Source organism: Callithrix jacchus, chromosome 15 (assembly GCF_049354715.1).
Source record: "Callithrix jacchus isolate 240 chromosome 15, calJac240_pri, whole genome shotgun sequence".
Classification (NCBI taxonomy): domain Eukaryota; kingdom Metazoa; phylum Chordata; class Mammalia; order Primates; family Cebidae; genus Callithrix; species Callithrix jacchus.
In genome coordinates, this window is record NC_133516.1 from 46,238,281 (window position 1) to 46,254,138 (window position 15,858).

General features: G+C 43.6%; 1 protein-coding gene and 1 long non-coding RNA gene across 4 annotated transcripts in view; one reads left to right on the plus strand and one right to left on the minus strand.

Annotated features, from left to right (window-relative positions):
• PRICKLE2 (prickle planar cell polarity protein 2) overlaps nucleotides 1-2,930 on the minus strand; it is a 369,301-nt gene extending 366,371 nt beyond the window's left edge. The window contains exons 1-2 of one of the 3 annotated variants that reach the window (XM_008981972.5): nucleotides 2,722-2,930; nucleotides 1,866-1,951 (exon numbers count right to left, since the gene is read on the minus strand). In XM_008981972.5, the coding sequence (XP_008980220.2) occupies nucleotides 1,866-1,951; nucleotides 2,722-2,763 (128 nt within the window). In that variant the 5' untranslated portion in view covers nucleotides 2,764-2,930. Of the gene's footprint in view, nucleotides 1-1,865; nucleotides 1,952-2,613 lie in introns of all 3 variants that reach the window. The other 2 variants (XM_017965018.4, XM_078351402.1) reach the window with 2 other exon arrangements.
• On the plus strand, nucleotides 2,648-12,692 carry LOC128929738 (uncharacterized). Its single transcript, XR_008476756.1, has 4 exons — nucleotides 2,648-2,798; nucleotides 5,920-6,093; nucleotides 7,940-8,055; nucleotides 11,719-12,692. It is a non-coding gene; the product is annotated as an uncharacterized LOC128929738 (long non-coding RNA).
• The last annotated feature ends 3,166 nt before the right edge of the window (nucleotides 12,693-15,858 follow it).

Sequence of the window (15,858 nt, forward strand, 5' to 3'; positions counted from 1 at the left end):
CAAGGTGAAGTCTTTCTGCTGGGGGTAGGGAAATTGCTTCAGCATGAAAATCTGTCAAAGCCTGTGGAAAGGGTCTCTTTCCAAAAGAGTAGTAGAAGAGTTCAGTAACGGGCTGAAACTAAAACACCTGCTTTCCCTTTGCAAAATCAGCTAGATTAAAACAGCTTAAAATTATTCAAAAAGCTGTGATCATGAAGGTCTAGCGTGGCGCTGGACCCCTGGTATCCCCAGATGCGCTAGTTATATATCTCCTCCTGAGCAGTGGTTGAGGGGAGGCCAAAAATCATTAACAAAATTAGCAAATATTTATGATATACCTGGGACTGGATGAAGCATGTGTTTTCAAGATCTAATTTAATCACCACAATCATGTTCTGCATTAAGTGTCCTTATTATGCCCACTTACCAGTAGAGAAACTGGGAACTAGGGAGAGTCAGTGACAGGTGACAGGGATCACACAGTGGAGGAGAGGAGTCAGGCTACACACCCACCCTGCGCCACTGCCCCACAAAGCCCCTGTTCAGAAGTTGACACAAGGGCTGCAGAGTAAGGGAGGAAAGGAAGTTGGAAATCACTTACTCTACTGTTCATTACTCTGCCTCTCCCAACCCCCATTAGAGCACAAGATGCATCAAAAAGGAAGCTCTCAGTAATTTTGTCCTTCTGGATTTGGTTTATAAAATCAGGTTTTCTACACCTATTCTCAGGTTTTCATCCATGTTCATATTTGGGACACTCAAGGGGCTGGCCTATACCTGGGCTACCACATCGGTACCACTGATTAATGCCCATGTCTGCCAATTACATATTTATAAGGTCGCCTGCCTTGACTCTGACACAGAAGTTATTAAATGCTCAGGAGCTGTAAGGGTTGCGCTCAGTGCCCTGAAACAAAGGCAAAGAGGCTGCCAGACCCGTCTGAAGCAGGAACAAAAGCATATAATTTCTGAAGGAGCGGGTTGGGAGTTTTCTTATAACTGGGTGCCCAGCACACATTACAAATGGGGAAAAGTATAGATGTACTAATGGGGGTGTGGGGATCAAAGCAGGCTTTTCTGCCTAGTATCCAGAAACAGCCCTCTTCAAAGCAGCTTGGGTGGTGGAGAAAGGGGGAAAGATGCACTAATCCAAGAGAGAACGTGTTATGATATTGCACAAGTCTCCCATGTCACGTTTTTATTTCTTATGAAGATGCCAGGGAGGATTCATCTCTTGCTTGAAATAAGCAAACTGACAGCTTGTAAGCCTGCACCCCAACTTTTCCCAGAGCCCCAGCAGACAGATGCATTGGGAGGGCACCCAGATCCCTTGTCTCCCAAACATAATCATTCCAATCCAAGCTGGGGCTGCCTGGAAGTCAACATTCAAGGCACATTTAATAAGAAACATCTGGCCACCGAAGAGGGCTGACACGGCGCAGGCGGGCAGCGATGGATTTGTGGTTGGGACCCAGAGTTACAGGCGCTGAATTAAAAACACAATTGGAGAACACCAGCTAGTCCAGGGGATCCTACACACACAGCACTGTGCCACTTGGCAACACTGCCAGGCCCAGGGTGAATTGTTTTGGAGTGAGTTACCTAGACACATAGTGCTGGTGCTAGGGATCCACAGCTCTCACTTCAGGGAAACGCAGTCTGAGCTCGGCTCTCCTGCAACCCCCGGTGTCTGGCCACCACTTCCACCTCCAATATTTGTAGCAGATGTAGCTCTGCTCTTAAAGGAGCAGGCTTTGCATTCTTTCCATGTGACTTACAAGTGAGATTTAAGACGGGGGGGAGGGGGGAGAATATATATATATATATGCATATTATATATTGCGTATTTTTTCTCGCCGTAGTGTTGTGCATTTAAGGCTTCCTACCTCCATTTATGCAAGGCGAACCCAGGGCACTGGTCACCACAGGCGTTACATGGCTGGCCTCGCTCTATCCGCCCCAGTCCGGTCAACTTCAAAACAAAAAGACAACACACGATGTCTCCACCACGGGGGCTCCCTCCTCCACAGCCCCACTCGTGTCCCAGGCAGGATGACCTGCCCCTTCCACCCCACCTTCTGCGATTTAAGTCAACTGTTCCTCTTCTGTGTAGGGGACATGGGGCGGGGCGCTGCCAGTGCCCCAGGGGTGGTTTCCCTCCTGCCTGGGGAAGGGTGCGCGGACCCAGGCAGGCTGCCTCCGGCTCGGGCACCACAGCACTGAGAAATGGTCACGGCTGGGGCTTTGTCTCCCCCAGACACCTTGGTCACGGGTTTCTAAGAAACAAAAGCAAGACCCTTCAGTTCCCTGGAGTCCGCAAGAAGCGAACCTCGCACGCCCGCCCTGGACCAGGCTGGTGCTCCCGGAAAGGGGGCAGCAGAGGACACCCCAAAAGACAGCCCCAAAGTCCAAGTCCCCACTAGAGCTCCAAGTGGCTGGACGCTGGAGCTTTGGTGCTGGGATTCCGATCTGCCCGGAGGGAGGGGGCTTTCCAGGGAACCCCCAGACCCTGACACTGAGGGCCAAGGTTCAGGTCTCGCTGTCGCCCAGCCTGGGGATAGGAACTTAACCCCTCCCGCGCCTTGGAGCGCTCTCTCGCGCCCCGGACGCGCCCCGCCCGTGGGGCCGGCTTACCTGGGGCCACAGGTGTGCGGCCGCGGGACGCAGTGGGGCTGCGCGCGGGCGCTCACGGCCGGCTGGAGGTGCCCGGCGATCGGCCCCGCTGGAGCGGGGGACACTCACCGAGCGGCTGGAGAGTCTTTTCCGGGAGCTCCGGCTGAACATGGCCGGGCGCCTCCTGCTTGCAGCGCTGTCCGTCGGTCCGACCGCGCCGCGGCCGGGAGGGCGGGTCGCCTGGGCGGGCAGCCTCGGCGGCCGCTACCCTGGGTGTCTCCGCCTCGCAGCCCCCGGCTCGCTCCGGAGCGCACGCCTATCCCTCCTCCCTTCCCTCTGCCTCTCCCTCCCCGCCCCAGGTCCCTCCCTCTCTCCCGGCATCCCCCCGCCCTCCCGTGTTCGCCCCGCGGTCCACCAGCTCTTCCCATCCCTCCCCCACCCGGCTGGGGCCACTTTCTCCCTTTCCCTGGTTTCCCGGCCCACTGGTCACAACTCCCCTAGCTCACCTGATCCCACCCCCGTAGGCTCTTCGCTCACTCTTGTCCCCAAGCAAGGGGCAGGGACCGTTTCACGCCCCCCTGCCACTGTAGCTGGGGTAAGGGAGTGGAGATGGAAGAATGAGGGTTGAGTTTTTTTTAAAGTTATAATCCACATACGGTAAATTCACCCTTTTTTAGCATGCAGTTCTGCCAGTTTGGACAAATTAGTACAGACCTGGAACCACCACCACAGTCAAGATACAGAACAGCCCTATCACCACCCGAAAATGGATTATTTTAAAAGTTTGTATCATCCCTAGAATCTAGCGTTCCTTAGGTGTTGGGAGAGTAATAGGCAGTGGAGGAGGAGGAGGAGGAATTACGCCCCTATCTAATTGCCCCTGTCTAATTACAGTGCCTGGAATATACTGGATGCTCATTAAGTAACTGATGAATCATTACATTCAAGCTTTGAAGCCATTGCGCCTTTAGTTTCTTTCTTACCATTACGTTTTCACTACATACTAGCTGGTGATCTCCCCAAATTAATTAACCTCTTCGTGCCTCTGTCTCTTTATCAATAATATTTTTTTAAATGATATAACAAGAGTCCTTATCTCACAACATCGTTGAGAGAGCTGAGTTGGGACGTGTATGGTTATTATAACAGGCACAGACTAAGGCTCCTCAAAGATTAGCTATCATGGCCTGGCATGGCTCACGCCTGGAGTCCTAACACTTTTAGAGGGTGAGGCAGGACAGTCTCTTGAGGCCAAGAGCTCGAGACCAGCTTGGGCAATCTGATAAGACCCCATCTCTATTAAAAGTAAAAAATTAGCTAGTCATGGTGGTGCACACCTGTAGTCCTACCTGTTTGGTAAGCTGAGGCAGGAAGATTGCTGGAGCTCAGGAGTTTGAAGTTACAGTAAGCTATCATGGACCCACTGCACTCCAACCTGGGTGTTAGAGCAAGACCCTGCCCCTTAATCTTAAAAATAAAGATTAGCTGTCAAAGAGCGAAAAAGGTAGTAAGTCTGAGAAGTTCAGGCCACATGCCCGCTTATCATTATGTTTCTACTCAAATATCTTCCCTGAGATACCTTTCCTGGCCCCCTGTTGTAACATCTCTTGCACTAATAGGACCTTGCACACACTAATACGGTGTGCAGCATTCATTAAAGCGATCTTGTTTGCTTATTTATTTGTCCTCACCCAAACCCAAGTTGTACAACAGAAAGGGCATTGTCTTCTTGACCTCAGTTGCTCTAGAGCCTGTAACAATGCCTGCCTCTGGTACGTTCTCTGTAAATATTTCTTGAAAGAAGACATTCTTCTCATTGTCAAAAAAGATAACTGTCCAAACTTAGTTTTACAGATGAGACACTGAACTTTGATGAAGAAAAGGTGTTTTTCTGGAGTGGCACAGCAAATGAGTGGCAAGCCCAAACCACCTACATCCCAAATTCAAAAGAATAGTGTGACACAACTCAGACACATCCAGTGTATCAGTGTCAGCTGACTGTCTTCACTGCTCAGACAGTAAAGTTTGGTTTGGTTTCTGGGATGGAATTAGGGTTAGGTAAGGAAGGCCTTTACTTTGAAAGCAAAATGTATTGGGATGCTAACAAACTCAGTAACCAAGATAAACTATATTTTTACACAATATTCTAAAGAATTAAAATTAACACCAAAAAACCCCACAAAACTCTATGATGAACAGAATATCATTTTAAATAGACAAGATTCTACCCTATACTTATACAACCCTGCCTCACTCACCTCACCGTAATCCTGGCCCTGGTAAAAATGTTCTAAAACTCAGGGACATTAAGGATAGACTTCCTTATATTGCTTTATCTATGTTACTCAACACCCACTATCACCATTCGATGATATACTCACAGAGGGTAAGTGCCCCAGCTTTTCTAGCTCTTCATTAGCCCAGGCTTAGCACAGCACCTGGCTCATTTCAAATGCTTCACACACATTCGTTAAATAACTAAATCTAAGGCAGTAGATTCGGCAGGGGGAGGGGGAGGGCATGTTAGCAATCACAGCCCCTGGGTATAGTCAGTTCCAGCCACTCACCTGGCTTTCTCAGCAGGGCACCACACGCCCATTTCTGTACCTCATCTGGAGGAAAAGGACGGGAGGTTAGGGAAGTGCTCACATTTTGATTGTGGATATCACCTATTAGTATTTTAATTATGAACATTTTTAGCAAAGGTCAGTAACAAAATTAGTATATAACAAGTTTCCAACAGATGGAGGGGGAATAGCTTGAAGAAGCGGCACCTTATTCAAATTCCCTCAAAGGAGCGACAAGATCTAGGAGCAGGTGTCTTGCCTCAGGTGTGGCTGGTGGAGGAGGCAATGATAACAACATCATTGGGAACACCGGTTGAGTGTTTCTGGTCTTTAACTTTTGTTGTGTGGTCAAAGAGGAGATGCCAAGAAGATGTCAGTGGACTTTAAATGTTGTATGAATAAGCTGTGTGCATGTGGCCCAATCCCACCTTGCTAACAGGGCTGCATGGGTTTCTCCTGATGCTTGCCATGAAAAGAACCCACTCCTAAACCCAGTCCCCACTGCTCTATTTTTTCTGAGTTTCAGCCAGTAGTCTATGGGCTTATTTACACCTGCGGTTCATGTATGAGAGGTAGTATCTTCTTTATCTGTTCAACAACCACTTTATCTTGCTTAGGAAGACAAAGTTTAGTAACCCAGGAAGGAAAAAACATTCTTGCTGGCAGCTGCAGGTAAATGGTAGACAATTTTCTTTTGCTTTATCACTGCATTTGCTGTTCATAGACATCTTTGATGTATGTTCTTTCTTCATTTCTCAAGGCAATACAGTTACAGCAGGAACTTGAAGAGATCCTCATACACAATTGTCAACACGGGAAGACGCCTTTGCTGTAACCTAAGGTGGAAAAACAAAACCCGAACAGACTGTTCGCCTGTAATTGGTCCTAAAATATGCATTAAGAAACTGGAAAGAAATATGTAACATGTTAAAATGTATTAATCATGAAATTATAAGTTTTTGTTTCCTTTCTGCCTCTTAAATCTATTTCCTATAATGGACATGTGTTCATTTAATAAGCAGACATGTAACAGTATTTATCTAAAATTGAGAATTGTGCCCTTGTTGCCTGAGGTCTTTTTACATCAAATATGGACCGACTGCAGTGAGCAGCTCTGTGCCTCCCCTTCTCCTGACCTATATATAGGTTCCCATCTTGTGCAGTTGGGCTTTTCTATTTCTTCTTGTATAAATCTGTGACTTGTAAGCGAGGCGAAGCTTCTGGCCCGCTGTTCTTACATACCTGCAGGAAACCTCAGCAATGTGTCCAAAAAGTGCTTTCTAAACTAGGGAAGAACACAGCAGCTCAGAGCAGCCTCACCCAGGTGCATACTTAGTTCTGTGACCTACCAGAAACAATTCTGAATGTGGCAAAAGGGGTAAAATCTCCCTGAATAGTAGTCAACGCTTCGCAGCTCTATCAAAGCGTCCTCTGAGTCAGAAGTCTACAAATGGTAATTTTAAGAAGAGTATTTAAAGCCGTGAGTGGTGGGGGAGCTGAGGATGACTAGAAAGACGATTTTCTCTTAGTGGTGGGATTATAGAGGGGCTTTCGTCCTCCTTCCCAATGAGTACTCTTCTGTAGTCTATACGTTTTCTTGTCTAGGCATGAATTAGACATGTCATCAGGAAGAATTAAATCAGGAGTTAACAGGAATAAAGAGAGAGTGCAGGTGGGCTATTTCACAGGATTTAAATAATCTTAAATTTACAAATATATCCTAATACGTTTAAAGCAAAAATATCTGAAAAGATATAAAGTACTACACTAAACAGCATATAGCTTTCTCTTTGAAAAGCCTTGGAATCTTTCCAGTTTCTTGGAATTTTGCAGTGCCATGGGCTCGGCTTATCCTGAAAAGTAAATTAGAAAAAAAAAAAAGCACAAATGTAGTTTAAGGGACACTCCCCACAGTGTTGTTTCTAAGACAAAAAGAAAAATCACACGTGATCTACATACCTAACATTAGAGGATCCATTAAGTAAAAATAAATAATGGTACATTCTTCCAGTGGTATTCTGCCTAGATGTTAAAAATGATGTTGGATATGAGAAAATTTGAGTGAATATTCTTCCATTTGAAAATTAGGTTACAAAATAACAATATGAATTTACATTTGCAAAAGATCTAGGGTACCTCTTACACTTTCAAAAATACACACATATTTGGAAAAAAGAAATCCAGCAACTATAACAAAAAATGTTACTGGTTAGGATTATTTGTTTTAGGGGATTGAATTTCAAGTGATTTAATAGTTTCTCTTTTGCTTATCTAATTTTTTTAAGAAAATGAATGTGTTTTCCTTCTATTAAAAGTGAAAATATAAAATAATTACTTAACTTTTTAAAGTTCTTGAAGACTAAGGGGTATCTTTAGATGATAGAATACAGAGGGGTTTTTGGTTACTTTTTCTTACCTGTATATTCTCAATTTTTATAGGAAGCAAGTATTGCTTTGAATTAAGAAACACTTTGAAACTGTTAATATATATGGGTTTCAAATATTCATAATTATCTTGTAAGACAAATACTAGTTTTCTTTAAAAAGAAAACAATTATTTTATCTTCTGGTGATTTTCTAGAGTTGTTTTCCCCATGAACACGTGTCTTTTGTAATAATAATAAAAGAGGTATATTTTTGGCATAGCTCTTCTGTCACTCCCTTTAACCAGGGATTTGAGGACTTTTGAGCACTGTGCTCCCTGTTTTCCCCCAATACCCCTAAACAAGCACAAATATGCAAAGTTGACTTTTTGATAATCCCTTTCACTTGTGTTTCAGTCTACTGTTTGCAGAGTAATTCAAAAGTATTATATTGGGACTCAAACCTCACAGTGAGGTCAGAAAAGGAAACAAACATTTGCTGAAGCTGTGTGACTTCCCTGACATGTATGCTGGTAAGAGAAGGAGGTTTTGGAAGTCATGAAGCCTAGGTTTGTTTCCCCAGGGTTTCACGATCCTTTCCTGCCTTTGGGGATAGCTTTCTATTAAGATACTCTCTCTTTCTCCCACACAGGCAAATACACAAGACTGCCCTGCTGTGCATCTTCTGGGTGCACCCAATACCCCTTCACACAAAAATGCATTTGAAGGACCAGTATGGGTCCGAGGTGAGAGCATATTTTGGGGCAGCTGAGTGGACTTTCTCTTGCTGTTTCCCTTTTGACTGCATTTGTTTCCCCGTAATCCCCCACTCTCTCCAGCTCACCTGGCAAAGCCGCTCCTTTCCCTTAGCTCTTCTCCAGCCTTTGTATCTTGTTTTTGCATTGGCTGAGTTCATCATAGCTTTCATCAATTCAATAGAAACTATGAAAACAGAGGAGAGGGAGTTTCCACGCACATTATTTCCCCTATTTCCCTGGTCTATGCTTGAGCATCACCGAGAAACCAAGGTTATTGGTTTGCCATATAGAGCTGATTTTTCTCTTCAATTTTAACTCAAAAATAAATTCTCTTTCTGACACACACACACACAAACACACAGAGACATTTAATAGCCTCTTTATCTCACTGAGATTCAGAATTACTGAGTGGTTCCCAACCTTTCTGTGCTTATACTTTCCAATGGTAGAATTTTGGAGAGTTCAACTGAAGGGATTAGAAGACTCAAAACAAAACTAAATAGGTCAGCAATAAGGACAAAGCAATTGCAATTGCAATGTAGGATTGGTTGTCCTTTACATTTGCCCTTTAGCACTAAGCCTCTTTAGAACAATGTCTCTCAAATTTGGCTGCATATCAGGAATGACTTGGGGAACTTTAAGAAAATTCTAATGCCCAGGCCACACTCCAGGCCAATTAAATCAGAATCTCTGGGGAGTACAGCCCAGCCTTTGGCATTCTAACAACTCCCCATGTGATTCCAGGCTGCAGTTGTGCAGCAGAACTGCGGACTGCATGACCTTTTAGGCAAAGGCTTCCCATGGCCATGTTCTTTGGCTGAGATTTCCACCTGCTATGCTTTCTTCTTCTCACCAGAAACTGTCCAGCTTGACACCCACTGGAAGGACCTCATCGACTGTAACAGTTTATAACATATTTCTAAAGAGGGTGGGCCTGGGTTTCTGAAGAGTTTTGTGTTTGCCATGCTGCACAAGTATGGAGCACCTAGGACAGAGCTAAACTCAGCTCTGTCTTGTAAAGGAATAGAAGAATGGGTGAGGGCTAAGCGGGTGACAGAGGAGAATCATCTTATTGGCTGTGCAGACAGGGGTTCAGGGGAGAGATGTGTCCAATGGGGATTGCTCAAACAAAATGTTCAGTGCCTAAGCTGGCCCCACTCCAGGAGTAAGGAATCTTCTGTAAAACCATACTATTTTCATATGCTTGGCATGCCTAGATCTTAGGGAATCCTGGAAGAGGGCTGAATTCTGTATTGATGCTGGCAAAGGGCCATGTCTGAGATGGCTTCTGGTAACAAGAAGGAAGTCTGCACATGGGCTTCAAGAGTGTAAAGTCAATTACAACAAATTAATTATGTTCATCGGTCAGAACGTGTTGGAGCACTTGTGTTGGTCTCTACAGGGGCTCATGGCCCTTTTCTGATTCTTTCCATCTGGGAAAGTTGTCTCTTTTGTCTAGCCCAGCAGTTCTTAACCCTGGCTAAGCACTAAAATAATCCGGGAGGCTATTTTCTTTAATATGTCATGTATGTCCCCATCCTAATCAATTAAATCAGTATTCCTGGGGTAGGATCAGACAATGGATGGTTTTTTTAGAGCTCTCCAGGTGAATTTAAAGTCTAGTCAGGATTGAAAGCCTCTATTCCATCTCTTTTCCCATGATTTCTTTACTCATCCTCCTAGATTTTCCTTCTGTGTGCTCATGCTGCATTATCCTCATGCTACCTTTGTACCTGCCCTCTCACTATGCAAAGTGGACAGTATATCTCTTTTACATAGATAACAGAAGAAGGAGATAGATCCGGTCTAATTCCTTGCTTCTCAAAGGTGATGCCGGAGACCAGCAGCCATGAAATTATCTGCAAGCTAATTTGATTTGCATAATCCCAGTAACTCAGAATCTGCATTTAAACAATATCCGTAAGTGATATGAATGCACATTGGAGTTTGAGAAGCACTGTTCCCCATAACATATCCTTCTTAAAGAACCATCGTTCCCCATAACATATCCTTCTTAAAGAACCATCCTGCAGCCCCTCTGTGATTTGCCAGAGTGGAACTTTGTAGTTCAAACCCTCACTCTCCCCAGGTATTGGCTCTGTAGGAAGGCCTATTTTAAATGCTTCTATAGGCCACCATTCATTTTAACCTTGCTACAGCTCTGTGGGGCAGGCTTACTATTAATCCTAACTGGAAGAAAACAAGGCTCAGAGAAGAGCAGTGACTTGTCCAAGCTAGTGACAGATTTAGGATTTTACTAGAGGTTCCATTTGATTCCAAAGTTGGTTCTCTTTACAATAAAATGTATGTCACAGTGCCTCATCCAGAAACAGGTGGGCACAGAGTAGGTGAGATAGCTGGTACAATCCTCGCTCTTCATGCCTTGGATTGAAACTTGCAAGACCCTTTCTCTGCTGCAACCTGAAACTTGCAAGACCCTTACTCTGCTTCTACCAGTGAAAGAGAGACCAGTTGTCCTGCTTCAGCAGCAAGTCAATATCTCACCTTGGAAATGACTTTAAAAAAAAATAAAGAGTAGTGTTCTCATCACCACTGAGAACTCCCCCAAGAGAGCATAGTCTGTTTGGCCTCTTGGCAGGACCATTTTAGATATGTGGTTCATTTCCTCTTCAGCAGAGAATCTAGTCTCTTGGGTATTAAAATGTATGCTTTTCTTTTGTGTTCTCTTCTTGCTAGCTGAAAATCATCCAACCAGATGACCCTTTCTCTGTCATGTATGGGACATGTACAAATTTAAATGGTTGTAAAACAACAATTGGAACTTCAGTTTAAATGGAACCAAAACTTCCTACATAGCATGCAGCTGGGGCCAGTATGGCCAAGATTTTAAGTGCCCATGAAGTCACCTTTTTTGTCTTTTAGGCAGGATAATCAATGCCATAGACTAGGCTGAAAACTAGATCCAAGCAGAGGCCCCTCACATTCCTTGGGCATATAAAATGGACAATTAGTAGACTGAATTGTCATTTCTTCATAAAAGTCATTTCCAGGATTTGGGCCTGTATGAGTCAGAGCAGCCTAGCTAGTCCAATGAACAGCAAGTCTCACAGGCCTATCAAAAGACTGCTTCATGCTTTTGCTCACATCACAGTCTGATGCAAGTGAAGCGGCGGGGGTTGGGATGAGGGGAAGAGTGAGTGGGAAGGTGGTGCTCTGCTGTGCCCAGACATGCAGGCCTATGATTCTTCGAAGGGCTGCATCTGCCATCTTCCAGAACTAGAGTGTCCAATATGGCAGTCATAAGTCATATGTGACCATTAACGTTTAAATGAATCAAAAGTAAAATTTACTTTCTCGGTTGCATTAGCCACATTTCCAGTGCTCAATAGCCACATGTGACTAGATACTGGATACAAAAAAATAGAATATTTCCATAATTCCAGAAAATTCTATTGGACAACTTCCTCTAACCTTCAGAGTGCTCCACTGGATTGTCTGAATCTGACCTGCAGACAAGAGAAGGTAAAGAGTCAGTGAGGAGTGGTAGACATATTTTCCCCCAGTTTCATTGCCACAAGCTTGGGACATGGCCTCCTTTACTGCAAGAGAACTGTGAAGCATCAACTAGCTTTGTGCCTGAGAAGAGCAGAAGTGCAGACATGCATGAGCCCTTGGGCATCTTTGTCCCAGTGGCCTTATCAGAACTGCAATACTATCTCAAACTGTATTCCTTGTATTCCTAGTAGAACTAGCCAGGCTTCTAAAGAACATAGCCCTACTTTTGATTAGGCCTCAGAGATGTTAACTCTTGTTCTTGGTAAGGGTTGACTCAGATGCAGAAACTCTGATAACAGTTAACTACTTCACTTGAAAGAGAAAGCCTCATATGACATTCATCTCATCGGTGGCAAACTGCATGAAAAAGTGATTCTGTTTTTATATTCGAAATCAGGAGTTGGCATTTTTTTCTGTACAGGGTCAGACAGGCAATATTTAAGGCTTTGTGGCTCACACAGTCTTTATTGCAACAACTCAACTCTGCAATTGTAGTACAAAAGTGCCATAGATGAAGGAGCGTGACAGTGTTTCAACAAAGCTTTATTTACAAAAGCAGGCGATAGGTGCAGTTTGATCCAGCATAGTTTGCTGGCTCTTGCTCTAAGTCTTTCACCAGGTTCTCTTCACTTCCTAGCAGACTCACCCTTCTCTTCTTCCTGTCTTCTCCAAAAAGGAATGGTATAAAGCAAAATGGAAATGTTGGTGTATGTAGAGAGCCAACAGTTTGCAGTGCTAAGCACTTTACTCAAGTTAATTTAATTCTCACAACCCCTTGAGTAAGATTTTTATGGTTGCCCATTTACAGATAAGGAAGCTGACAGAGAGATTACATGATCAGGTTTAGCTCATGCAGAGGCTAAGATTCTAAGTGTGATGGTATAATTCACTATAAGAGAGCTTAAAAGGGCAAGTGGGCTGCTCTTGGAGAGGTTTAGGGTTGGGGCTGGGGTGGTGGATGAGCAGCTCTGGTATAACTGAGAAAATCAAGAAGAAAAGGGAAAAATATTTGAGAAACAACGCTACCATCGGTTATCAATTGGGCCCCTTATAACATTCTCTGAGTATTGCAGGTACAGTTGCCATTGTAATTATTTTCACTTTGGAAGATGTGACTCTATACAGAGATTGGACCACATGGGGCCTCGGGATTTATTTGGGTTACACTAGCAAAATGTCTCCATTTTTTGCTCCCTGAATTGGAGGAATACAGATTATACGCAAAAAAAAAAAAAAAAAAAAAAAAAATGAAGAAGAAGAAGAAAGAAAGAATTACAATGGCACAGCAGTCCAAGAATGAAAAAAGGCTAGCTCTTGAGGTAGAAAATTCTCCATCTCTACAAGTGTTCAGGTAACCACCTATTGTGATATTGAGGAAGGAATGCAGGAACCACAGGGAAGTGGGTTCCTCAAACTGGCTGAGCATCAAAAGAATCGCAGCTTTCACAACCCACAGCCCCAGGCCCCTTCTATTTCTGTCATGTTGTGGAGTGCTGACCTTTTACAAAAGCTCTCCAGGGGATTCAGAGCTTTGGGAACCAATGATGCCAAGAGCTGGGCATCGTGATCTCCACTGCCGCTTCCAAACCTGACAGCATTATCCTCCACAAACCTCTCCTTTGTAAAAACATAACATCATAGCATTATTTAGCCAATCAAAGCACATTCTATTAAAAGGGAAGTGTGCTTAAAGGATCTCTCAAATAAGTAAAGAGAAACAGAAGGAACAAAGTCACTGTGAAGTTACATCCTGCTTCTTTTTGGGTCTCCTTAGATGATATTTTAAACGCATTAAACTAGTTCACCGATTTATTTATTTTTAGGGTTTTTTTCTTTTTTCCTGGTCTGTGGGACTCCACCCTTTCTCTGCATTCACTCCTAAAACTTCTTTAATGAGAAAATAGAGCCAAGTGGAAAAGTAAAAATAGAGAAGAGGTTCTCAGGCCAGTCACAAAAATTATTCTAGAATCCAGGTAATTGTAGCTAAGAGTTGTATCTGCAAAATGGTGAGTAAATTACATTTTTGTAAATATAGCCCTATGTGAAAAGCTGTGAGGCAGCTCCTTATGAAAAAGGCTAAGTTAGAGGAAACTTTCTATAAACTGAGTGGATTTCTTAATTCTTAAAGATTTTTATCTCTAAGATTTTCCCCTGAATTGCAAAAGTAATACATCTATTTTAGAAAATGTGGGACACATACTTAGAAAAACAGAAGAAAAAAATGAAGAGCCACCTAATTTCATCACTGCAAGAAAACAATTTTAAATATTTCAGAGTATACCCTTCCAGATGAACACACACATACACACACACATATACATAGAAATGTATACCTGTAATAAACCTTTTTTGAAAAATTGGGATCAAACTCTACCTATTTATTTGCAACCTGCTTCTCCCCTCACTTCAGCTGTCATGATTATTTTCTCACACCATAAATACATTTCCACAGCAGTGTCCAAAGGCTGCACACAATTCTATCCTATTAAACTCTATTGTTGGACACTGAGGTTGTTTCTAATTTTTGACATGATAAATAATGCTTCTCGTCTGCATCAGTATTATTTTAGATGAAGACACACAGATATAGTCAGTGTTGCCAAATAAAACGGTGCCATTGCTAAATGTGATCTCATGTTTTATGCATTCTAAAATATTGAAGCTGTAGTTTGGGAACTGGTTAACTGTGGCTGCAGTGTGCAAATACACCACCTTCTTCAGGGGCTGAGCTGCGGCCAGCCAGGTCACCTTGAGGGGTGGGGGTCAGGAGATAAGCACCTCCCCTCAGGTTTTCCAATTCCCTGGGCTCAGGAAACCTCTCCCTGTCCTTTCAATAATAGTAATATGAAAGGAAAAGCAGTTAGGGGAAAATGTGGTGGCTTCTGTTGCAAGTTGAATTATGCCCTCACCACCCCAAATTCATATGTTGAAGTCCTAATCCCTAATACCTCAGAATGTGACTGTATCTGAAAATAGAATCTTTAAAGAGGTAAGTAAGGTAAAAATAGATCATTCAGGTGGCTCCTTACCCAATATAACTGGTATCCTTATAAGAAAAGATCAGGGAACACACACACACACACACACACGATCGTATGAAGACACAGGGAGAAGATAGCTATCTGCAAGCCAAGGGGAAAGGCCTCAGAAGAAATCAGCCTGGATCTTGGACTTCCAGCCTGCAGAATTAGTAGAAAATAAATGTCTGTTGTTTAAGCCACCCAGTCTGTGGTACTTGGTTATGACAGCCCTAGCAAACTAAGACAGCTTCCTAACACATCTTCAGAGAAATGTTGCAGTGAGTCAGACTCCTAAGAGCAGGCAGCTGGAGAGTTAGAGTCAGAGAGATGGGACTTGAAATAGAGGGTCAAGGACTAAGGAGCATGCCCTTGCGGGGTCCCAGCCTCAGCATCCTCATCTTTATACTAGAGACCAAACTCCTGTGATAAATAACACCCACTGTATGAGTCCATTTTCACACTGCTGAGAAAGACATACCTGAGACTGGGAAGAAAAGAGGTTTAATTGACTCACAGTTTCATGCATGTGGGGAGGCCTCACAATCATGGTGGAAGGCCAAAGGCACTTTGTACAAGGCAGTGGCAAGAGACAATGAGAGCCAAGTCACAGCAGAAACCCCTTATAAAAACATCAGATCTCATGAGACTTATTCACTATCACGAGAATAGTATGTGAGGAACTGTCCCAGGATTCAGTTATCTCCCACCGAGTTCCTCCCACAACACGTGGGAATTATGGGAGCTACAATTCAAGATGAGATTTGGGTGGAGACACAGCCAAACCATATCACCCACCTTTCAAGGATTCTGAGGATGCCAGATGTGAAAAGTCCATGGCACCGTGCTTGGTATGTGGGAGGCCTGGGATAAACTGTGTTAGCCAGTGGCCTGCACAAGCTCATCTTCACTCCATCAAATATGTACAAAGAGAATTATATGTTTGGAACTTTTGCTTTAGGGCAGATTCACTTTTTTAGCCCACAGTGCTTTTTAAAAACACTTCAAATTAGTTGTCAATGTTTTAACAATGGGAGATACAAAT